The sequence below is a fragment of the Argentina silus genome, assembly GCF_951799395.1.
Source record: "Argentina silus genome assembly, chromosome: X".
Classification (NCBI taxonomy): Eukaryota; Metazoa; Chordata; class Actinopteri; order Argentiniformes; family Argentinidae; genus Argentina; species Argentina silus.
Window position 1 is genome coordinate 23,032,627 of NC_139653.1, and position 24,477 is coordinate 23,057,103.

Below are 24,477 nucleotides of genomic sequence, written 5' to 3' on the forward strand. Positions count from 1 at the left end.
CTTTCTATTTTTCTTCCAGGCAGCAGCTGGCCATAGCCTACTGATCATCTGTAAATGTTATATATCATTTGATAGTTTTCACCAAATATTGATTAAATATAGCAACACAAGAGAGCTGTCAAACCCACTTCCTGGTCAAGCACCAAGTGAATATCGATCAGTCTCAACTAATGACTTACAACTGTTTGTAAAAAGTTTAGAATTTAATAATATTGTGATATATATAATTATAAGTGATTTATTAATTAATTATAAACCATTTATAAACCCTTTACACTTTTATAATGTAAAGTGTTACCTGTGCGTCTGTTTGTCTGCTGTAACTTAGCGTATTGGAGCCATGCCCTAGTAAAGTCACCAGACATTTTCAGCCGATTGCTGAGTAATAGACCCCACAGTCGACCGTTACAAATGAGCTCTGTGTTTTCGAACGCACAAACCACAACAAGCAGGTCTCCATGGAAAAGTTCAAAAGGCGGTGGTTTGGAATTCAGAAGTTCTATTCCGGTTCTCTCTCTCTCTCTCTCTCTCTCTCTCTCTCTCTCTCTCTCTCTCTCTGCTTTTAATGATGGTGGCCAAAAAACGAAGTCAGCAAATCCTGCTGTTACGGCTGTGCTCTCAATCTGTCTGTCTTCTCAACACATTCCAGTCCCTGCCAGCATCCCTAATAACAACGTAGTTGTGTGTGTGTGTGTGTGTGTGTGTGTGTGTGATTGTGCTGTTGTTTAGTGTTGTTGTTGTTTGTCAGGGGATTACTCAGAGCTGAACAGACAGATAAACAACATAGCCAACTTGCACACATTACCTACTTAGCAAAGCAATATAGACTTACACACAAAGAAACAATTAATTGTACACATATTGTCTATACAGTGGGCTGATAGAAACCAACTAAATCACATACAGCACACAGAGAAGCAAAATGACACAGATACAAAACAATAATAGAGCAGTGTACACATGGTGATAAGTACCATATTGTGTATACAAATATAGTTCTATATTCACTTGGTGCTTGGTCAAGATCCAGTTATAAATGCACCAATAAATGCTTTGAAAGCTAACCCTGATGTGAAATCATGCAACATTATTTGCAATGGTTGCATAGTTGGGAAATTGTATTTGCTATTTTTTTTTACACCGGATTTGTGTAATTATAGGTGTAATTACTCTTAATTAATGTACCTCTATCCTACATTTACCATCATGAGATATAGTAGAAACAGAGACCCACTTATTGATAAATCCCTGGTAATGCAAGACCTCATTTGACAACAGCATGACTAGCAAACCAGTTTTCGCTTCATTGCTTTTCAATTGGAGCACTACAAAATGTGCCCAAATATGACAATAGGACAGTGCAGGTTCTCCAAGCCTCTCTGGGTACAGTTTTATAATAATTGAAAACATTTAGAAAATTCATTTATTAAAAACAACAATAATATTTCATGAAAATTGTCTAATAACTGTAATAATTTAAAATATTTCTATAGTCCAATGAGTGCCCTATGTTGTCCAAATGGTACAATGGTAGAATGAAAGAGACATGCTGTAATGCACAGGTAACACCGTACTAAGGATCATCTGAAGCAATGATGGTCAAGGTCAGTAGGATTCGATTTAATGGCTGCTACTGGGACACAATGTACAGGTCACTCTATGTTACAGCATATAGGTTATCTGCTTACAGTTCAGCATGACTAGCATTTAAACCTTTTACAGGGCAGTCTTATTTTTAAGAGAAAAATAACTGAAAGACTTTCGGAAAACATAGTGAACCCGGAAGTGTGCTTGACAACAGAACTGTACGCGCCTCTCTCATGTTGCTATCTTTACTCAGTATTTAGTCAAAACGATCAAATGATATAGAACTAATTAAAACTTTCTGGGTTTGCAAAGATAGTAACATTTGTTCCCGAAAGTAACTTGTAATGACTTGACTTCCATCGCCTGCGGCTCTATGACTGCCACACAGCAGTCCCATGTGTTATTGCAAAGAGTAGGGCTTGCAAATAAGTGTTTATATGTACTGTCATAAACTCTCCTGTATCCCAGTAGGCTACATACAATAATATGACAATACAACTCCCCTCCACAGACTTCAGGTAGTTATTGCATGCAAAGGATTGTCGACCAAATATAAAAAATGACTGCTTATTTTTTGACATTTTATGAATCTGTCCCATTACTTTTGGTGCTTTAAAATAGGGGAATTATTTATAACTATTTACTATTAATTTCTAAATGGTGAAACCAATATGTACACAAATACCATCAAATAAAAGCTGAGAATCTCTACTTTAACCTCATAGTAATACACTGGTAAAATGGAACGTCAGCCAAACAAACGTTCAGTGCTGCAAAACTAACCTGAAAATGGTAATATTTGGCTGTCAAACTTGATCCCACCGTATTAAAATTGGCTAGTGTTCATGATTCCTTTCTTTCCCTATCATGGAAATGGAGACAGTGTGAAAAACTGGGCAGGTTAGATTTATTTTCAAAACTCAATTTTTTGCGATAATAATAATAATTTTTAGCGAGTAGCCACATTAGCCACGTTACTTGTACCAGTACACATATCTCAAATATCAAATAAAAATATGTTATCATGCAAAAAAATAGCTAAAATAGCTACAGTATATTTACAAGTCTTCTATGGAGCTTCCAATACAAACTTGCTATGTTTGTCCCTAGACAGCTTTGTTGTCATGGTTTACTTTGATTATGATGCAATCACTTTACCAACGTATTGTTTGATTTAAAATCTTAGTATAGAGCCAAACAAAGAAGGGAACTGTATATCTGCAGTCTGACTAAACTCAAAAGGTTCTACACCAAAGTTAACAAAGGCAGTCTCATTGTCCTACTGTGCCACCCTCCATCTTTACACCAGTCAAATGCAGGGTAGGAGAGAGAGACATCCCTCAGGCACCTGGCCATCCACCAGACTGTTCTGTTGAGAATTTAGAGAGCCACTGGCCGGAAGTGTGTAGGGGGTATGTCCAGACCTGCATCATAACCTGCACATGCAAATATTGACGTTCAATCACTTTTCCTATTCTACATATAATAAGACATAATTCTCATAGCTATTGAAAGAAAAGGAAGAATTCGTAACATTATAAGACCTAATTGTCATAGTGATGATACCGAAGAAAGAATGCTTTGGTAGGTTGTAATTTGGAGGTGCTGTAGGCTGTATAACCAAGACTTTAATCTAATCTGCTAATTCTTGTTGCTAGTGTTTGCTAATACCTTCCCCTGATAACTTACACTTACCCTAACCACTTCAAAGCTATTCCTAACCCTAACCCTAACCACTCACTGTTAATGTCCAACCCTAACCTGATGGACGGTCAGGTTAAGCAGATGTATAGAAATTCAGCAAGAGATGGGTGTTTGGGTTGATGGATAGATGGAGAAGGGGAAAAGGTAAAAGACAGGTGAAAGGCAGGCAATATAATAGGGTAGATAATGAGGTTAGATGGATAGAAAGTGATATAAGGGTGAGATTGGAGAGGCTAGGAGAAGTCATGTGGAAACGATGCAGGCTCAGGGTCAGAGGAGAGAGATAATGGACAAAAAGGGGATGTGATTTATCAAAACTTTTTAAATATTTTTACATTTTTGACATTTAGCCGACACTTTTATCCAAAGCGTTTTATCCAAAGTACATTTGTCTAAAGTAAGGCAGTAGAATTCTGGATGAGAAGCAGAGGTCTGATGGTAGAGGCGGGGAGCCAGACCAAGAGTGTGTTGCAATAGTCAAGGCGGGAGATCACAAGTGCCTGGACCAAGAGTTGTGCTGCTTCTCCCATGAGGAATGGACGTATCCTTCAGATGTTGTAGAGGAAGAATCTACAGGAGCGTGCTGTCGCTGTGATGTTTGCCACACAGGACAAGTGGTTGTCAAGGATCACCCCAAGATTCTTGGTTGTCTGGGAGGAGGTCACAGTGGAGTTCTTGACTGTGATGGAGAAGTCTTGGAGAGGGCAGGCTTTCCCCGGGAGGAAGAGCAGCTCAGTCTTGTTAAGGTTGAGCTTGAGGTGATGGGCTGACATCCAAGCAGAAATGTCTGCAAGACACGCAGAGACACGTGTTGCCACCTGTGTGTCAGAGGGGGGGAAAGAGAATGAGTTGACTTTCATCAACATAGCAGTGGTAAGAGAAACCATTTGAGGAAATTACAGAGCCAAGAAATTTGGTATAAAGGGAGAATAGTAAGGGCCCTAGGACTGAGCCCTGGGGGACCCCAGTGGTGAGGGCGCATGAAGAGGACAGCGACCCTCTCCACATCACCTGGTAAGAGTGATCGGCCAGGTAGGATGCAAACCAGGAGAGTGCAGAGCCAGAGATGACCAGCTCTGAGACGGTGGAGAGAAGGATATGGTGGTTTACTGTGTTGAATGCAGCAGACAGGTCCAGAAGAATGAGAATAGAGGAGAAGGAGGAAGCTCGAGCAGAGTGGAAGGTCTCCGTGAGAGTAAGGAGAGCAGTCTCAGTAGAGTGCCCAGCCTTAAAGCCGGATTGGTGAGGGTCAAGGAGGTTGTTCTGATAGTGAGACAGTTGGTTAGAGACAGCACGTTCAAGGGTTTTAGATAAGAAGGAGAGAAGAGATACCGGTCTGTAGTTATGGACAGCAGACAGATCAAGAGTTGGTTTCTTGAGAATAGGCTTGTCTTAAAGACAGCTGGGACAGATCCTGTGGATAGAGAGGAATTGATTATGGTGGTAAGGAACGGAAGGAGGTTTTTGGAGATGGATTGGAGAAAGGGTGAGGGGATAGGATGGCAGGTGGCTGCCCGCTTGAATGTGACAAGTTTTAGTAGATCATCAGGGGAGAGGGTGGAAAGAGCTGATAAACCAGAGACCGAGGGTAGCACAGTGGGTTTGAGAGGAGTGGTAGCAGTAGCAGAGTGGTAGCAGTGTTGGTGAGAGGTTGATTGAAGGAGTTGCTAATGTAATCTTCTTTTCAAAATAGGTGACAAAGTCATCTGCAGACAGAGAGGAGGGAGGGGGGGTAGGTGGAGGAGTGAGTAAAAGAACAGTTGTGGAGAACAGTTTCCTTGGGTCAGAGACAGAGGATGGAATTTTGGAATCGTAGTAGGAAGCTTTAGCAGCTGATGCAGAGGGGGTGTAGTTGAGGAGGAGAGAGAAATAAGGTTTTAGGTCATCAGGGAGGCTGGATTTATTCCATTTCCTCTCAGCTGCCCAGAGCCCTAATCTACAAGTTTGCAGGGTTTCAGACAGCCAAGTAGTGCGTGGAGAGAATTGTGTTGGCCTTGTGGTCAGTGGACAGAGAGAGTCAAAGGATGAGGAAAGAGTGGAGGGTGGAGGAGGCTGCATCAGTAGAAAGAAGGAAGAAGGATTCAACAGAGGGTAGGGAGGATAAGACAGAGGAAGAGAGAGAGGTGAAGGAGAGGGTTTGCAGGTTGCTATGAGTGGATACAATTTGGGTAGAGTCTGACTGGGAGGGGGTGGATTGGAGGGGAAGGGAGTAGGATACAAAATGATGGCCAGAAACTGGAAGAGGGGTAACAAGGTAAGGTTGGAGGTATGAGAAGGTCTGGTGAAGACAAGGTCAAGCTGATTGCCCGCCTTATGAGTCAGAGCAGAGTGGGAAAGGGTAAGGTTGAACGAGGAGAGAAGGTTAAGTCAGACGACAGACATTTTTCTGACTGGATTTTGAAGTCACCCAGTAGTGTGGGTGATGTGCCGTCCTCAGGGAAGAAGCTGAGAAGGACATCCATCTCTTCCAAGAAGTCACCAAGCTGACCTGGGGGATGATAGATAACAACAATGTGAAGTTTGACAGGGAAGGTGACAGAAACAGCATGGAACTCAAAAATGGATATGGACAGGTGTGACAGGGGAAGGACATTATGTGACCACATAGGTGAGACGAGGATAGCTGTGTTTTCCGGTTTAATCCATGTCTCGGTGAGAGCCAGGAAGTGGAGGGACATGAAGCAGGCATAGGCTGAGATAGCCTCTGCATTCTGGACCTCTGACTGGCAGTTCCAAAGTCCTCTCGTGACAGCGAGGTCATGGCCAGTTGAGCATGGTGGGTAGACTAGATTAGATGCTTTGCACATTATGGTAATTACAGTGATAGAGTTAGAGGGTTTGTAGGCAATATACGATTCAGGTAGCACGAAATACAATAAAGAGTAGCGAAAACAAATACTTAGTAGTCTGGCCCTTCTCTCAGTCCTTCCTCGATGGACTCCCACAGATAGACTCCCGCATCTTCATGTCAAGAAGCTGTCGCTCTTAGACAGTCAGGAAAGAAGTACAGATTCTGTAATTGCTGATGACCTAGGAGAGTTGCAGCCCCTCCCTCCTAACAACCAGTTAACGACCAGCCTATTTAAGTAGTTATAAAAGTTGCAGGCCCTCCCACTAGTGCTTAACAGCGATTGGCTTCAAATACAGTCTATTCTCAACAGAAACTAGCACCCTAAGCTTCTGGCAGGATAACTACAGCAACACACTGAGTCTAAACCAGATTAATTTAATTTACTAGTATAGAGACAGAGAGACAGAGCACTAAGTCAAAATGTACTTTGTACAACTGAAAGAACGGAATGGCAAGATGATAAGAATGACAGAGAGAGATAGGGTGAGACAGAGGGAAAGGGGGTTGACAGGGGACATAGCTGAGAGACAGACAGGTGAAAGGCAGATGAGAGATGGAGGCGAAGAAAGTCTTTCCTCATCTGGATAAATCATCAGCCATTGAGCCCAACTGTCCAGTGACATTTTGAGTGTGGTCTTCACAATGATAGATATAACCTTGTCTTGGATGACACTTTGGTCTAGAGCAAGGGTAACAAGGCTCATTTTTCATGATAATTAAAAAAAATGTAATCTTTATTATCATCACTGGGTCATCAATTACAGATGCTCACACTTCAGTTGTCCTATCACTCCTTCTGTTCTGTTGTCTTTCTCTCTGTTCTCTCTCACTCTCTCTCTGTCTTCTCTTTCTCTTTCTTTCTTTCTTTCTTTCTTTCTTTCTTTCTCTCATGTCATTAATTCCCCTTTCCTATCTACCCAGGTGGCCATAGTGTGAAATGTGCGTCTTGCTCACTTTCAACTTAAATGAAAAAGAAACACACATAAACACACGGAAGCATGCACACACACTCGCACACACAAACACACGCACACACACACACACACACACACACACACACCACCGCCAGAGAGCAGAATGAGAGCTTCATACGACTAATTAAAGAGAGAGAAATTAATTAACAGGCTATAGAGTCTAAATTATGGTAGCGGAGAAGCTAACCTCTCCTACTGTTCCATAGTGCAGTAATTAGTCGTACATGGGATTATACATGGGACTATTTGTACATACGACCCCACTGTGACAAAACATATTACATTTGTTCCAGAATGTTTAGGGTTTGAATGAGAGTTTTCAATGAGGTTTTGAAGGCATGGATTTTAGAATAGAATAGAATGATTGGCATGTGTAATCTAGTTAATTTTTATGAGTTTTATCTTAATCAGGCTAAATCAACCAGATCCGGCCTATGAACTTAGACTGGCCCTTCGATATATTTTAAACATCTGCAAAAGAATCCCCCCCAAAAATACGGTATCAATATCACCAAGGTCCCAGTTTATAGCCTATCAGTGTTTGCTTGCCAGACGATCAACATACCTGTGTGAATGTTATTAAATCAAACACACGTTCCCTCCTGCCAAATGAACACCTTCATCATTGCCTGAGAAGTGGAATTTTTCTCATTAGAAGGGAAAGAAATCACTGTGTGTACTGTATTCATATTCAGTGATATCCACTATCCAAGTGAGACAAGTGAGGAAAGGAAAGAACATTATGAACATATGTAGGCCTACTAATGGGCACTCCAGTATAAGAGAATTGATTATTATTAATTAAAGGTATTTGTCCGTTGTTTTACCAGTGTATACAGTACATGGGATGAATAATTGCATGCATGTGGAAAATGTCTGCCCCCCTGCAAATAATATTCTGTCCCCCTTAAGAATATACTGTAGTTGAAAAGCCCTGTCTTACAGTAACTGACATGAGGTTACGGTTAGAGCTACAGTAGGGCCATGTTTGGGGTTGGTGTTAGGGGTAAGGTTAGGACTGGGATAAGGTTAGGACTGGGGTAAGGTTAGGACTGGGATAAGGTTAGGACTGGGGTAAGGTTAGGACTGGGGTAAGGTTAGGACTGGGATAAGGTTAGGACTGGGGTAAGGGTTAGGACTGGGGTAAGGGTTAGGTCTGGGGTAAGGTTAGGACTGGGGTAAGGTTAGGACTGGGGTAAGGGTTAGGTCTGGGTTTAGGGTTAGGGCTAGGGAGAAAGAGGGAGAGAAAGGGGTAAGGGAAGAGAGGGAGGGAGGGAGGAAAAGCAGATACTGCAGTCCCCAGGAAGTGATGTTGTCACTGAAGGAACATTGCGCCCCTTGGTTACTGTTGCCCATGGAAACAGTGATTAACACTGTAACCTACTTAATATGGATGTTTATAATGGATGTTTGCATAACACTGGGGGGGGGGGGGGGGGGGGATTTATCTATACTGTATTTCAATAAGCTTTGAATACGCATGGGGATAGGGGTTTTTGAATGTGTGTTTGAATGAGGCAGTCAATATCTCTTTCTCTCCATCTCTCTAATGCCGCCCACATTTCTCAATCACTTTAAAATTCTCTCCATCTCTCACTCACTCTCTCCATTTCTTCTTTTCTCTCCATCTCTACTATTCTCCCCATCACATCATATCCACCGATGTGGGAGTTCATTTTTTACCGGCGAAGATGCCGCCATATATGATCTTCTGTTAATGCGTTTTTGTGTGTAAGGCTCTTCCAGGTGATCTATCTCTGTGCTCTGGCTCTGGCCCAGCCTCTGTTTGGCCCTGAAATAGAGCACACCTGTATCATCATCACTCATTGCCACAGCTAGCCAACTAGGACATCATCATCAATCACTTGTGTATACTCCCTGACTCAGTGTATTCTCACTCCTGCTCTAAATTCGAAAGAACACAGATGGCAGGCCATGGTTCTTAAGTTTCATAGTTATGTATGCCATGATGGAATTCCCAGTGTATCTTCCTTCATAAAATAGAATATACAGCAGAGAGTTCTCAAAGTTACACACTTCTACTCACTTGCACTGTATAGAGAGAGTATAACTTCAGTACAGTAGAAACACCACATTCTTTACTTGCGAGAAAGCAGTGCTTTTGATGACAGGCAATGCCTTTGTCCTTATTTTGTGCTGCAGTGCTAGTGACTGGAGAGGTCACAGTTGGGGTAATCATCTCTGGATTGATTTAGTGAAGTTGCATTGAGGTTGAATGGTTATTGTCATCTATTAGGAAAGCAGTGATTGAAGGATATGCCACGTAAATGTCAGTAATGAATCACTTGAGTGATCATGACAGGTGATTGATGAGTGACACATACTACTGTACATAGGGGACTAGCCCAAAGGCAAACTAAGCAACTGCCACCTTACTCAAAAATCTTCAGAATCTGAATTATGTTTTTGCAAAGTTAGGCACTGATTTTTTTGAGCCTCACATCTGGTTGTAATTCTAAATCTTCTAGTTTATTTTCAATTCAATAGACAGAGAGAGAGAGAGTGTGTGCATGTGTGTGTGTGTCTGTGTGTGTGTGTGTGTGTGTGTGTGTGTGTGTGTGTGTGTGTGCGTCTGCATGCATGCTTGTTCATTTCCATGTGCTCATGTGTCACTCACATATTATTATGTCAGTCCAGTGGCCGCAGTTTGTGAGATAGGAACTGAGACCTGATTAGTCATGGCAGGGCTGCACCACCTTCAGAGTGGCAATTGTGGTGGGATTATTCTGTGTGTGTGTGTGTGTGTGTGTGTGTGTGTGTGTGTGTATTACTTTGTTTCATCCGTTTGTAATGTCACAGCACATCAGAAACACTCACCATCACACAGTGTTACGCAACATGACATAACTCTACATACACTTATAGTGCACACTCTCACACACATACACATACACACACACACACACACACACACACACACACACACACACACACACACACACACACACACACATTGTGTTACATCTGATGAGGTGCAAACTGATTGAACAGATACAAACACCAGATGGCCTTCAATACCTTCAGACAGCAGAGACAGATATACAGCACTCTCTGTCCTGCCTCTCTTACCATATAGGCTCTAATCAGACTCTGCTGATACCACTATCATTAGCCTCTCTCTCTTTGTTACAACGCTCTCTATTTTCTCTTGAAACTCATGTTTTGCTCTTTCTGGTACACAGTATTATTATCACTCTCTATTTACTGTATCATTATCATTCTCTCCCTCTCACCCGCTCTCTCTATCTCTCTCTCTCTTGGTATGTTAGATTAAATTGTTATTTGATGTTATTATGTACACACAAATAAACACACACACACACACACACACATGGGATTGCCAGAAAGGCTGCAAGCGGATTCCAATTTACTGTTGCAGTGAAATCAGGGAGACAGATATGCTGTCAAAGTGTCAGATCGTTGTGGCAGGACTAGAACCACCCTGTAAAAATAAAGACCTGTTTTTGTTATTCTCTTGACTGTTAGCTATGTTGACATCACACTCACTATCAGTTTCCCTCTCCTACTACAGGTAACTCCTGTGTTTACAGTATCTCTGCTTTGTGATTTTTTATTTATTTGTTTTATTCCACTTTCCTGGTCGAAAACCATTGAGTAACTGCTCCTCTTCTTTCTCCATCCAGGAACCTGGGGAAGTCAGGGCTCAGAGTATCATGCTTGGGACTGGGTAAGTCAGTTCCTAACCCCTCTAACTCTACTGCTGCTGGGGATACATGTTTGTGCATGTCTCTCGTGTGGGAGACCCAGGTTCAAATCATGCCTCAGTCAGAAGTGCTTTTTTTCACTATTTTTCTACTCATGTGAATTGATAGAAAACAAAGCAAGTCTTTGGGGACTATTCATAAATGTTTACAGCCTTATCTGTGCAGAGTGATCTTGTGTAGTGCAGTACTGATACCACAATATCTAGCATCTGGAGAGAAATGTAGAACAGTCAAGTCAGCGCTTATATTAACATATGCAAATACCCAAAGGGGCTGTCTGTGTGTGTGCATGTGTGTGTGTGTGCGTGTCTCACAGCATCTATCCTAGTTTTATTTGATACAGACGTCTGCTGAGTGTGAGGTGCCTGTTGTTTCTCAGTAAAAAACCCTCTTATATATGAATGGTTGTGGTGTTGTCCTCCACCCACGACTGCTATAGATCTATAAATCACCTCTAACCAAGGGCCTTTACTGGTTTGTATTAGGATCCAAGATTGTATTGTTTACTTTTGTGTTTTTCTCTGTTGTCATGGCATCTATTCTTGATTTAAACCCCTGCTCTACAGTTAACCCCCTGTGGCACATTCACACCCTCTTTACCTCTATCACCATCTCCTCTCTCTCTCTTCTCCAGTGCCCTGTGGCACATTCACATCCTCTTTACCCCACGCCCCCCTCTCTCCTCCAGTGCTGATGGGCTGCCTCTCTCACATGATGGAGGGCCCTTGCAGATGGAGGGCCCTTGTTACATAACATAATACATAATACATACATAATAACTGAATTTACAATTGTGCAAATTATACAGAGAGAGGGTCGGTCAGTGTGTGTGTGTGTGTGTGTGTGTGTGTGTGTGTGTGTGTGTGTGTGTGTGTGTGCATGTGTGTATGTGCGTGCATGTGTTTGTGTGCCCACAGCAAATACAGTGGTGGCTATGCAACAGACAGTCTACAACCATTGCAGAGTGAGAGAGAGATAACCCCTCTTGCAAAAGGAGTCAATAAGTGTTTTTTTCTAGGTTCACATTAGCATGGGATAACTAATGAGTCTGTTTCTCAGTCGTGTCTCAGTCTGGCTAGTTCATAGGCAAATAGGTTTATTCAGTACTGTACAGTAGAGGTCTTCACAGGTCCAAAGGGTTGGACCTGTTCCAAATAGGACCCATGGCTCTCTTGCCTGAATCCGATATGCATAAATTAATTTCTTAAACACAGAGGCCTGATCTGGATTTAAGGAAAACCAGACCCATTCCAAACAGACCTGTGGACAATTAGATCTGTACCTGTACAGACCCTACCAGGGCCAGACCCGATCCCACCAGATCCGAATGGAAAGAGAGAGAAAGATGTGGCAGCAGCATGTACCGACAATAAATTATGCTTGCCTGATAAATGAGAGTATACGACTGCTAGCTAATTGCAATGCTCACATGAAACAGGAGCAGTGGATGGGTCCTCATGGGTCTATACAGGCAAGTTCATTTTCATTACACATACCAGAGACCCGTGACCTTCATTACAGACCGGACCCGGATTTGAGAGACATGTTTAAATGTTGTCCTAGGTCGGATCTCGGGTATTCGGGTTTGGGTGGAACTGTGAGGACCTTTTCTGTACAGCACATTAAATAAGAACCCAGAACGGGCCATAGGGCAGGAGCATAACTCCTGTTTCTGTAGCATGAGGCAGCTTGTACAAGTACCCCCCTGGACAGGACACAGTAGGTACAGTACAGTAACATAGATGTACTGGTAGGGAGGGTAGAGATGGAGGCAGGAATGAGAAGGTATGGAGGGGGAGGGAGGGGGGAAGTAAAGGCAGGGGATGGCTGGCTGGGTAAGCTAAAGTGACTGAGGGTGGATGTCTGAGTCTAACTGTCCAGGTGGTGTAGGTACCGATAAGGTCAGTCTAATGCCACCTGGCTGCCTCCCACTGTGGCCTGAGCCTTTGTGACATAAACTGAGCTGACCAGGGACACCAGGAGGGAGGTGAGGGCCGAGAGGGGAGAAGGGGAAGACACCAAACAGTTTGTCACTGAGGGAACAATGCTAAAATATGTTATGTACAGCAGATTGGATGAATTCATATTTCAATGTAACATAGATAGGTTTAGGCTATTTACTGCATATCCAGCCAGGCATGATACTCAAATTTGCCCACCCATCATAAGGTTACCACAACCTAGCCTAAAAATGAAAATTTATAACACACGTTCATAGGATGAGGATCTACAGTACAGTGCCTTCCATAAGTATTGGAAAGAGGAAGCTCTATACTCCAACAGTTTGGATTTGAAATCAAATAATTACTAAGGGGTCGAGAAGTAGAGATTCAGCTTTAATTAAATGTTGTTGTTTTTTCAAATTGGGTTAACCATTTCGAAAGCACAGCATTTTTTAAACATACTTCCTCTATTTTAGGGCTCCAAAAGTATTGGAATAAATAATATAATGTCCAAATAAAGTACTCATGTTTAGTATTTGATCGACAATCCTTTGCATGCAATAACTGTCTGAAGTCTCTGACCCACTGACCCCACCAGACATTGACCGGAAACTCCCTAGTTGCTATGACAGTATATTTGGGGTCATTATCTTACTGTATGATGAAGCGTAGTTCAATGAATTTTGAGTTAATTGCTTGTACTCGAGCAGACAAGATGTTTCTGTACACTTCAGAATACATTCTGCAGCTGCTGTCAGCAGTAACATCATCAATTAAGACAAGTTAGCCATTTCTTGTGGCAGCTATACATGCCCAAACCATAGCACCTCCTCCGCCATGTTTCACAGATGAGGTGGTATGCTGTACATCTGGGGCAGATCCTTTTTTCTCCAAACTTTCCTCTTGCAGTCACTCTGGTACATAACAAGACCGTTTTCTAGATCTCTGCAGGCTTTTTATGTACTTGTTAGCAAACTGTATAAACTATCCTTTTTGAGGATAACTAGTGGTTTGCATCTTGCAGTGAAGCCTCTGTAGTTCGGCTGGTGAAGTATTCTGCGGATGGTAGTCTCACATTCACGCCTACCTCTTGGAGAGTGTTCCTGATCTGTGGGACAGATTATTATAAAATGTTTTATTATAGTGAACATACGTCAGTCATCCACTATAGAAGTCTTTCTTGGCCTATCAGCCCGTTCGCGATTGCTGAGCTCGCTAGTGCTTTCTTTCTTTTTTAATGTTATAAACTGTTGATTTTGGTAAGTCTAAGGTTTTGGCTATGTTTCTGATAGATTTTTCTGATATTTCAGCCTCATAATGGCTTCCTTGACTTTCATTAACTTCTCTTTGGTCCTCGTGTTGACAGATGCCAATAGCTGAATCCAAAGGCAAATGCAAAGCCTAGAATCAATACTAGAATCAATACTAGACATTGACAGCTCTCTTATCCCTGCACAAATGATGTGATGGAACACACCTGAATAACCAGAAACACCTGTCAAGCCAATTTTCCAATAGATTTGGTACCCTGAAATAGGGGGACTATGTATAAAAAGGGTTGTAATTTCTAAATGGTGAAACCAATCTGAAAAAAAACAAAACATTGAATTAAAGCTGAGAATATCTGCTTTAACCTCATAGTAATTGTTTGATTTCAATTAGTAATTAATTAAATTATTAATCCGTATTGGAAAGAGGACACATTTACTCTTCTTTTATTCCAACACTTTGGATTTGAAATCCAACAATTAAACTGTTGGAATAAAAAAAAAGAAAATGTGTCCTCTTTCCAATACTTATGGAAAGCACTGTATTATATAGCATTTGATTCCATTATACCCGCTCCTCAGCCTACAATCTACTAGCCTCAGCCTACAACCTACCAGCCTCAGCCTACAACCTACCAGCCTCAGCCTACAACCTACCAGCCTCTGCCGGTTACTATTGCCTGATTCCATTATACCCGCCCCTCAGCCTACAACCTACCAGCCTCAGCCTAAAACCTACCAGCCTCAGCCTACAACCTACCAGCCTCAGCCTACAACCTACCAGCCTCTGCCGGTTACTATTGCCTGTTCTGTGCATGCACGTGCTCAGAGGAACAAAGGGGGAGTAAATTATCTGCATTAGCTAAGTAAGTGAAAAGTAAACTAAGAAAAAAATATACAATGGAATAGCTCCCTCTTACTCTCTCTCTTCACCTTCATTTTTTAAGATATTATTTTCTTCTAAATTGTTCAACTTTCTCTCCCTTTGAGAGTCAGTTAATCACTACACATACAGTGGGGGAAATAATTATTTGATCCCCTGCTGATTTTGTTAGTTTGCCCGATTACAAAGAAATGAGCGTTCTGGATGAGCTGCAGAGGCTTGATGGTGGAGGCGGGGAGACCGGCCAAGAGTGCATTGCAGTAGTCAATGCGAGAGATCACAAGTGTTTGGACCAAAAGTTGTGCTGCTTCTCTGGTGAGGAATGGACGTATCCTTCTGATCTTGTAGAGGTAGAATCTACAGGAGCGTGCTGTTGCTGTGATGTTCACCACACAGGATAAGTGATTGTCAAGGATCACCCCAAGGTTCTTGGCTGTATGGGAGGAGGTCCAGTAGAGTTCTCTACTGTGATGAAGAAGTCTTGGAGAGGGCTGGCTTTCCCTGGGAGGAAGAGCAGCTCAGTCTTGTTAAGGTTGAGTTTGAGGTGGTGGGCTGACATCCAAGCAGAAATGTCTGCAAGACACGCAGAGACACATGTTGCCACCTGTGAGTCAGAAGGGGGGAAAGAGAGAAAGAGTTGAGTGTCATCTGCGTAGCTGTGGTAGGAGAAACCATGTGAGGAAATTATAGAGCCAAGAGATTTGGTATAGAGGGAGAACAGTAAAGGCCCTAGGACAGAGCCTTGGGGGACCCCAGTGGTGAGGGCTCATGGAGAGGACAGTGATCCTCTCGACGTCACCTGGTAAGAGCGATCGGCCAGGTAGGATGCAAACCAGGAGAGTGCAGAGCCAGAGATGTCAAATTCTGAGAGGGTTGAGAGAAGGATCGGGTGGTTTACTATGTTGATGCAGCGGACAGGTCCAGAAGAATGAGAACAGAGGAGAGGGATCAAGCTCGAGCAGAGTGGAGGAACTCCGTGACAGCAAGGAGAGCAGTCTCAATAGAGTGACCAGCCTTAAAGCTGGATTGGTGAGGGTCAGGGAGGTTGTTCTGAAGGAGGCAGTGAGACAGTTGGATAGAGACAGCACGTTCAGGGGTTTTAAATAAGAAGGAGAGAAGGGATACCAGTCTGTAGTTATGGACAGCAGACGGGTCAAGAGTTGGTTTCTTGAGAATAGGCTTGACACTGGCTGTCTTGAAAGCAGCTGGGACAGATCCTGTGGATAGATCAGGGGAGAGGGGGAGAAAATCAGATAAACCAGAGACCGGGTGTAACGCAGTGGGTTTGGGAGGAGAGGTAGCAATGTTGGTGAGAGGTAGAGGGAAAGAGTTGTCATCAACCTTCTTTTCAAAGTAGGTGACAAAGTCATCCGCAGACAGGGAGGAGGGAGGAGAGGGAGGAGGTGGGTGGAGAAGTGAGGAAAATGTGGAGAACAGTTTCCTTGGGTCAGAGGCAGAGGATTGAATTTTGGAATGGTAGTAAGAAGCTTTAGCAGCTGATGCAGATGAGATGTAGTTGAGGAGGAGAGAGAGATAAGGTTTTAGGTCATCAGGGAGGCCAGTTCTTCTCCATTTCCTCTCAGCTGCCCAGAGCCCTATTCTACAAGCTTGCAGGGTTTCAGACAGCCAGGGAGCGCGTGGAGAGGATCGTGCCGGCCTTGAGGTCTGTGGACAGAAAGAGTCGAAGGATGAGGAAAGATTGGACAGGAGGATGGAGGCTGCATCAGTGGAGAGAAGGGATAAGGATTCAACAGAAGGTAGGGAGGATAAGCGGTGAGAGAGCGGTGAGAGAGTGTTTATTGTTTGTCAATGTCAATAACTGTATGGAGATGTGCTGGATAGGCTACATACAGTGCCTTTGGAAAGTATTCAGACCCTTTCACCTTTTCCACATTTTGTTGTGTTATAGACTCAATTTAAAATAGATTAAATAAAACATTTTTACCATCAATCCACACACAATACCCCAGAATGACAAAGCGAAAAACAGGTTTTTAGAAATTTCAGTAAATTTATTAAAATTGAAATACAGAAATACCTCATGTACATTAGTATTCAGAACCTTTGCTATGACACTCTTAAAATGAGCTAAAATGTAAAAATGTCATCAACAAATCACTCAATAAGTTGATTTGAGTCCATCTTAATGCAAGGATAATAGTTCATGTAATTTTGTAATTAATATATTTGTTTTTATAGCGTCTCTGATTTGCATAGGAATCAAATACACACTGTGTGGATCAGGTTGTCATTACAAACTGAGCAAACAGAGAGGAAGAAAACTGCTCAAGAATGTGACCCTGAGGCCTGGGGAGACTTACAAAAATCGACAAAGTTGAATGGTGGAGAGGAAAAAGCACAGTCGCGGGGACATCATCTCAGTCACTCTACAAAATTGGTCTATAACCAAGTGGCCAAAAATAATCCCTTGATTGGAAAATAATCTATCTCATATCCATAATTGTGTTTGCAACAATGAATTCAAGTGATACAGCAAAGAAAGTGACTGGAAATGTATTGATTTGGTTTTACTATAAAGCAGTAAGTTTGGTGCAAATCTATCTTGTGTGAATAGTGGTAGCTGCATCAAGTTATGGGTATGTTTGTCACTGGCAGGGACTGGGGAGTTTGTCAGGATCAAGAGAAAATTATGAAATTTGCTGAGTTGGTAGTGACATCCTAATCTACACAGTGTGTAATTGATTCCTATGCAAATCAGAGACCCTATAAAAACAAATATATTAATTACAAAATTACATGAACTATTATCCTTGCATTAAGATGGACTCAATTCAACTTATTGAGTGATTTGTTGATGACATTTTTGCATTTTAGATAATTTTAGTGAAATTTCAAAAAACCAGTTTTTCGCTTTGTCAATCTGGGGCATTGTGTGTGGATTGATGACAAATTCTTTTAATTTAAGTCATTTTAAATTGAGTCTATAAGACAACAAAATGTGGAAAAAGTGAAGGGGTCTGAAAACTTTACAAAAGCACTGTATATACATGTATGAAAATAGATATCCATGCGGTATATGATTATTTGTGAAAGAGTGTGTGTGTGTGTGTGTGTGTGTGTGTGTGTGTGTGTGTGGTTGTGTAGAATCTCTTGATAATTAATTGAGAGGAGCAACAAACATAGTCTGAGTAAAAGAGTTATTGATCAGCATAATGTGACTCATCAGCACTTTCTGAATAACCCCCTCGCCTTTCACCTCCCCATCCGCTTCCACTCCTCCTCCTCTCACAGCATACCTTCTTTTCCTTTCTCCTGCCACACTGCTTTTGATCCTTTTCCTCTCTACAAGTCCTTTAACATCACCTACCAACCCCATCCCCATTTCCCTTGTTTCTTCTACAGCCTCTCCAGTGTGTTTAAATCAGTGTACGGCTGGCAGTAGTAGGTCTTTCAGCAGACAGGCAGAGGATTGACGCTAATTCATTGAGCGTAGCACTGAGGTCAGGTGAGGGGCAGCAATGAATTCTGGAATCAGACAGCAGACAGCCTGGAAATGTGTCATCAACATGGCCATCCTCATCACTTGTTGGCCTACAGGAAAAGGGGCCAACCTTGTTACACTCTGTGGCTCTCCTGAATCACTTTTGGAGACAACTACAATAGTGGTCCTATGTCATACTGCACATGTGTTTAGTCTCTGGGTTGTATGATTTGATCAAAATTGTATCTTCTTGTCTTTAGTGTTGATTTGAATGACAAATGATACACATTCATAATTTTTTTTATCAGTTATTAGGCCTATGTTGTAATTTTGTGATGAAGAATTAGATGAGTGTATAAGATTTCAGATGTATGTACATGAATCCATGCTCCTTCAATTCCCTTGTTGGTAAATACATGTATTTGCTGTAAATCTGAATTCCCATATGGCTAACATGAGGTATTTGATAATGATCTAGAGATCTGATGGATGCATTGAGGAGAATGAGCGATGGGTAATAGGGGTAGAAAATTGAGAAAATTAGGACAGAGAAATACTGATGCAATGTCGATTAAACCTGCAAACCAAGTCCTTCTGTGCCGTCCATTAAGGCTGAGCCTTTGACTCATCTGTCAAAGAGAGAGTGCAGCTCACAGGCACGACTATTTGTGGTTAGCACTCTGGCAGGGACTACTTAGCTACATTTACAGGTTGTATTGACTTAAACAACAACAACACACACACACACACATATATACACAGGTACACACACGTACGCACACACCTACACACACACATCTGTTCATAGTCATCTGTGTACAAACTACTGTGCAAAGACCAATTTTTGCAAATGTTGCTTTTTGGTGATGTAATTGATTAATGTGTGAGATTAATGTAGTTGGTTAATGTGTGACATTATGGTGTGGATTATAATCTCACTACATTCCAATTCTGCATCCATATGTTAACCCTGTTGGGGTTTGCCATTAGGGTAGTAATGATGAGTTACTTTTGATTCAGATCATATCAGTTAGGTTTAAGGTATAGGTTACATGTACCTTGTGTCTGAGCTACAGTATATAGTAAGCCTTTCCTGTCGATTGAGGGACGTACATCATAAAAGTTGAAGTTGAAGATGCCCTCTTCTTTAATTGCATTTATCCTAGAGCAGGTTTCAGTTGTATCTCACATATCGTTGCAACCCTCCTGCACCTTCAGCCAGGTATGCTGCCTTCACTTCCCTCAGATCTCTACCTTCTAGCTGCCAGGACAGCAGCTGCAGTAATATTGTCTTCAGTTATACACTATATACATATGCAATGTGAGGATAAATGTGTCCTCTTCTGATCCCCTTGCATACATCTTGCTGGATCTCCATCTCTCTTTCTCTCTCTTTCTCTCTCTCACTCTCTCTCTCTCTCTCTCTCGCCCTGTCTCATTCTCTCTCCCTCTCCCTCTCCTTTAGGTACATGGGTGACATTTGGTGGACAGATCTCAGATGAGGTAAAACAAACATCTCCATGATCTCCAGATGAAAACCCTGCAGTCAGGTTCTTTAGTTACTTTGTACAGTGGCTCTCCTTTAGTTTGTGGTTTTCATAAAAGTATATTCTGACAGAGCTCTGGGTTGGAATAGATGCAGGTGAAGTGTGTTGGATCTTGCCTTGGCTCTGCTCCACTTCCATGTTGCTGTCTCTGAAGTTCTACAAAGGAATGTGTACAGTCAGTGCTCAGGGTAAATCTCTCCTTTGCTCCAGTACAGTGTAGAGAATAGTAATGTAGTGTGAAGGGACTGGTAGGGCAGCCTGCAGCCGGTGTATTGCAGTCTATACAGGGTTGGAGGGGAAGAGAGGGACATAGAGTTGAGGGTCATCTAATCAGGGTCAGGCCCTAGACCAAACCATACAAGCTAACTGTCACCCAACCACATGCTATGGGGCTGAAATGTCCCTATCACCTAAATTGTCTCTATCACAATATCACTGCTTAAAGGACTATGCTGTACACCAACACACACACACACACACACACACACACACACACACACACACACACACACACACACACACACTGTGTGTTGCTCTCCCCCAACATACACACAGCTGCCCCACCCTGAGGTTGCACACTCACATACTGTACAGGCACACACACACACACACACACACACACACAGCTGGCCCTGCCTTGGGTCCCATCCATCGTACATGCCTTGAAGTGAGAATACAGTGTCCCTGCCACCTCCCCCCCTACTCCCCACCCCAACACATAAACACAAGTATACACCCAAGGCCACATCCACTGTTGTTCTCATGATCTCTAGCCCACACCCCTCTGCCCTTGTAAATGTCCCCTTCTCTTTTGCCTTGAGTGCCCCCAACAAACATAGCAGTATACACAACTGAGTCCCCCCCCCCCCCCCCCCCCCACACACACACACACTCATACCAATCATGTGATGACTCAGTTCTGTGTCACCACCAGGGAGGGCAGACCCTCCCTGGTGGTGTGTTTAGCATGCATATACAACTATGTTAGTGTGTGTGTGTGTGTGTGTGTGGTGACTCAGACCCCTGCACTCTCCTCTCACTACTAATTAGCTCTAACCACTACAGGATAAGGCTCTACATTAGGTGGTCTGACAGGAGGGGAGTGGCAAACGAATGACAAACACATTTTGATTAATGGTTTATTTTGTCACCGGCACACCAGCAGACAGGACAGAAAGTAGGGAGAGGGAGTGACATCGCAGTGTAATATAGAGTTGTTTTGAGTGGTGTAAGAGGTGTGTTATAGCACACTTTAGGCCCTATTTGACTAATTTCCACCTAAAAAACATACCCAAACTAAACTGCTGATAACATTAGAAATATTATGATCAGATGCAAAATAGGATAGGTAACACCTTGAAGTTTCTGTGGATATGTCCAGATCATAGTTCAGAATAATATACTATACATGACGAATGACGAAGGAGACAAAGTGCAAATCAATCAATCCAACTGTAGAAAATTCTGGATGACTATCAAACACAAACAACTATATACAATAAAGCACAGTAATATGAACAATAATCACCTTTACACCTCCTGATTGAAAATCACACACCCCCCCACTCATTGGCTACAAGCCTTTCTGGTTATCCACAGCCTATAGCGTCATCGTGTGCCTTCAACACAGAGAACATAGTATCCAGCACCCTTTCAATGTAGTGACCCTGTTGTGCATTTAGAGTGCTCACACACTCACTCTTTGTCTGATCACAGCAAACTATGCTAGCTATGTTTATAACAATCTATTAAATAACTACATACCATACATATGATGTCTGATCAAACACAGAGACCTGTATGCTGTATTCAGAGCGTCTGGAGACGGGAGTGTCCATCTTCTTTTACTTTGCGACTTGAAACACTGCCCATATATCAAAGGTGATGTCACCGAAACAAAGATATGATAGCATCTTTGGAAAGCCAAGATCTGTACCTTTCCTGTGATATATGGCATTCTCCTATGCAGTTTACTGTGTTATGACTAACTGATCAGACATCTAAACATATCAAATGAAAGCAGAGATCGGGCCCGTAATTGGGCCCATGCAGCTTAAGAGGTTAATAACCTTGTGAATATTGGCTGGTTCAGTCAGGACACTTGCATAATTTTAATAAGTTTAACTTTTAAACCATAAACTTTTCAAACCCCAACAACAGAATCATCCAAGACCAAATGCAACAAAGTAACCTATGTGTGAGGTTGTGTGGTGTAGGAGCCAGATGCAGAGAGGAGACCAGATGACGGAATGCATTTGAAAGGCAAAGGCCACTTTACTTATAATCCACAGGGTAGACAGGAATTCACTTTTGAAAATAGTGAACACTAGGTCTCAACCTAAGAAACCAGGACGCTAGAGAACCATTACAAAGACAAGACTTGGAGGACCATTAGAGAACTAACCTCTGACGAGAGTCAAGCTACGACACTGAGTACAGAAAACACACAACTTAAATAGAAAGGTCTTAATTAAATAATAATATGTACCTGTGTGCCTATCAGTTCATGAAGTAGTTCAGATGGAACCATGACACTACAGTAGGCAGAAGTTTAGAAAGTCCCCACTGGTGTGACGATGTCGCAGGAGTTCCACGACGGCACCCGTGAGTTGTATTTCAGGTCATTCACAGCTTAACTTTAAGGTCGTGATAAGAGCTATGAAAGATGTTTGAAAAGAGAATGGTTGTTGCGCCATATGCGTCTGCACTGTGCGCTGCGTTTTGGGTCAGAGCCTCGGTAGGCTAAAAAAGGTTGGTCTAGCTTGTATAGCTTAGCTTTATCTTCAATTTTGCCTGTATTGGGTATCCGATGAATTTATTCAGCCCAAGACACCAGCACTCACGACAAAAAAAATCACTGACAGGTTTGTGTGGTGATCATTTCCTTATTTACTGTCATATTTACACGTTTTAAAATACTGATGACAAATCATGTTTTCCGATTCGTGCATACATTTCATTGGACACGTGATGTGTGTAAAATACTTTTTTTAAGGTTGTACTCATCATAATAAGATAGCTGGCGTAGACATTCGCAATTGCTTGCTTGATCGTTTCAGATTAACAATCAAAGCAAAGCAGTTGAGGTATAGTTACAAGGGGAGGGGGAGGGAGAGAGAGCTAGCTCACACAGTCACAATCAAGCAAGCGATTGTAAATGTTCACATCAGCTTGCAACTGCAACTAGCAAACAGACCTGTATAATTACAACAGAGGTCTGAGCTAAACAAATCTCACTTTTGGCACATCTCGATTCACAGACTTCAGTCAAGGTTACGGCTGATGTATGATTGATGGGGAGGCTAATCTTTTCCATTACAATGAGTGTAAGAGAACGGGAGGAGGATACAGCAGAGCGTGTCCAAAACCAGGGGTGCATTTTTTTTGTATGCCTGTGCGCTCCTCCAAAATAGGCAATGGCATTATGATAAATAATGTATGCACAAAACAAGATTACATTACAATATTTTATTTCTTCTATGTTTTAACAAAAATTGAGATTAACCTACTGGTGATAGTTGTTCTGTAGTTGTCTATGACAATTGTAGCAAACAGACCTGTGTCAACAAATTTCACTTTTGGCGCATCTCTATTCGCAGACTTCAGTCAAAAACCTAAAATCCAGTGTGACTGGAGTGAGATGTGTTTTTGTAATTGTTTTATTGTTGAAACTACAAGTTCCCAAGCCAGTCAGGACTTGAACATTTAATCTTAGGATATACTGTATGATTGATGGGGAGGGTAATCTTTTTCTTGATTGTTTCCGATTAACAAACAAAGGCGTGACAATTTATCCAGCATGTTCTCCCCACGGTTATTGTTGGCTGGTGCAGTTCAAGATTTCCTTATGAGCATGCCATTAATTCTATTACAGCTTATTGGATGACTGTCATTCATACTCTGTCATTCACCCAGCACCAGCACACACAGTTCACTTTCATAGTAGCCACATACTGCATGACTTTGCTTGTTGTATTATTCATTCCGAGAAATAAACTTCCTACAGTACGTCCCTTCCCCCAAGTATTTGAGCAGAGTGGGAGTTTGTAAGTGTTAATGTTAGTGTTAAAGTGTTAAACGCTCTTTGCTTTGTGAGCGCGCTGTGGGGGGGGGGGTGGGGGACAGAATCGGGATAAATAGTCAAAATGCAAGGTGGTGAGCAGTAACATAGGCGCCCGCTACTATAGATTGTAGTGCATGATTGGATTAGTTGGTTAGTTACTGGCAAATATATTCAACGCTTATCAGAGCTCTTTATAGGCCTTAGGTGTAATAAACCTGAGATCCAATCATTTCATGCTTTTCTCTCACACCTTCACCCCCTCGCAACATTTTAGGCAGCACCCCCCTCACTGTACCCCCCTCACATCTTTTCCTGTCCTTGATACTATATATTAGCTTCAAAACATGGTGTACTTAGAGGCTACAGTAAAACTGCCCTGTTTGGCTCTCATGAAGGTGTATCTTCTCATGTGAGATCATCAACTGTTCCCGATGCGATTACAATTCATAATGTATCACATTAAGTGTGA

General features: G+C 42.2%; 1 protein-coding gene across 4 annotated transcripts in view; it reads left to right on the top strand.

Moving 5' to 3' along the window:
• Positions 1–24,477, top strand: part of kcnab1a (potassium voltage-gated channel subfamily A regulatory beta subunit 1a) — a gene marked incomplete at its 5' end in the record, with an annotated part of 108,142 nt that overhangs the window by 64,510 nt on the left and 19,155 nt on the right. For all 4 annotated transcript variants that reach the window (XM_083695671.1, XM_083695672.1, XM_083695673.1 and 1 more), the window contains 2 exons: positions 10,782–10,825; positions 19,864–19,901. In XM_083695671.1, coding sequence (XP_083551797.1) covers positions 10,782–10,825; positions 19,864–19,901 — 82 coding nt within the window. The remainder of the gene's footprint in view (positions 1–10,781; positions 10,826–19,863; positions 19,902–24,477) is intronic.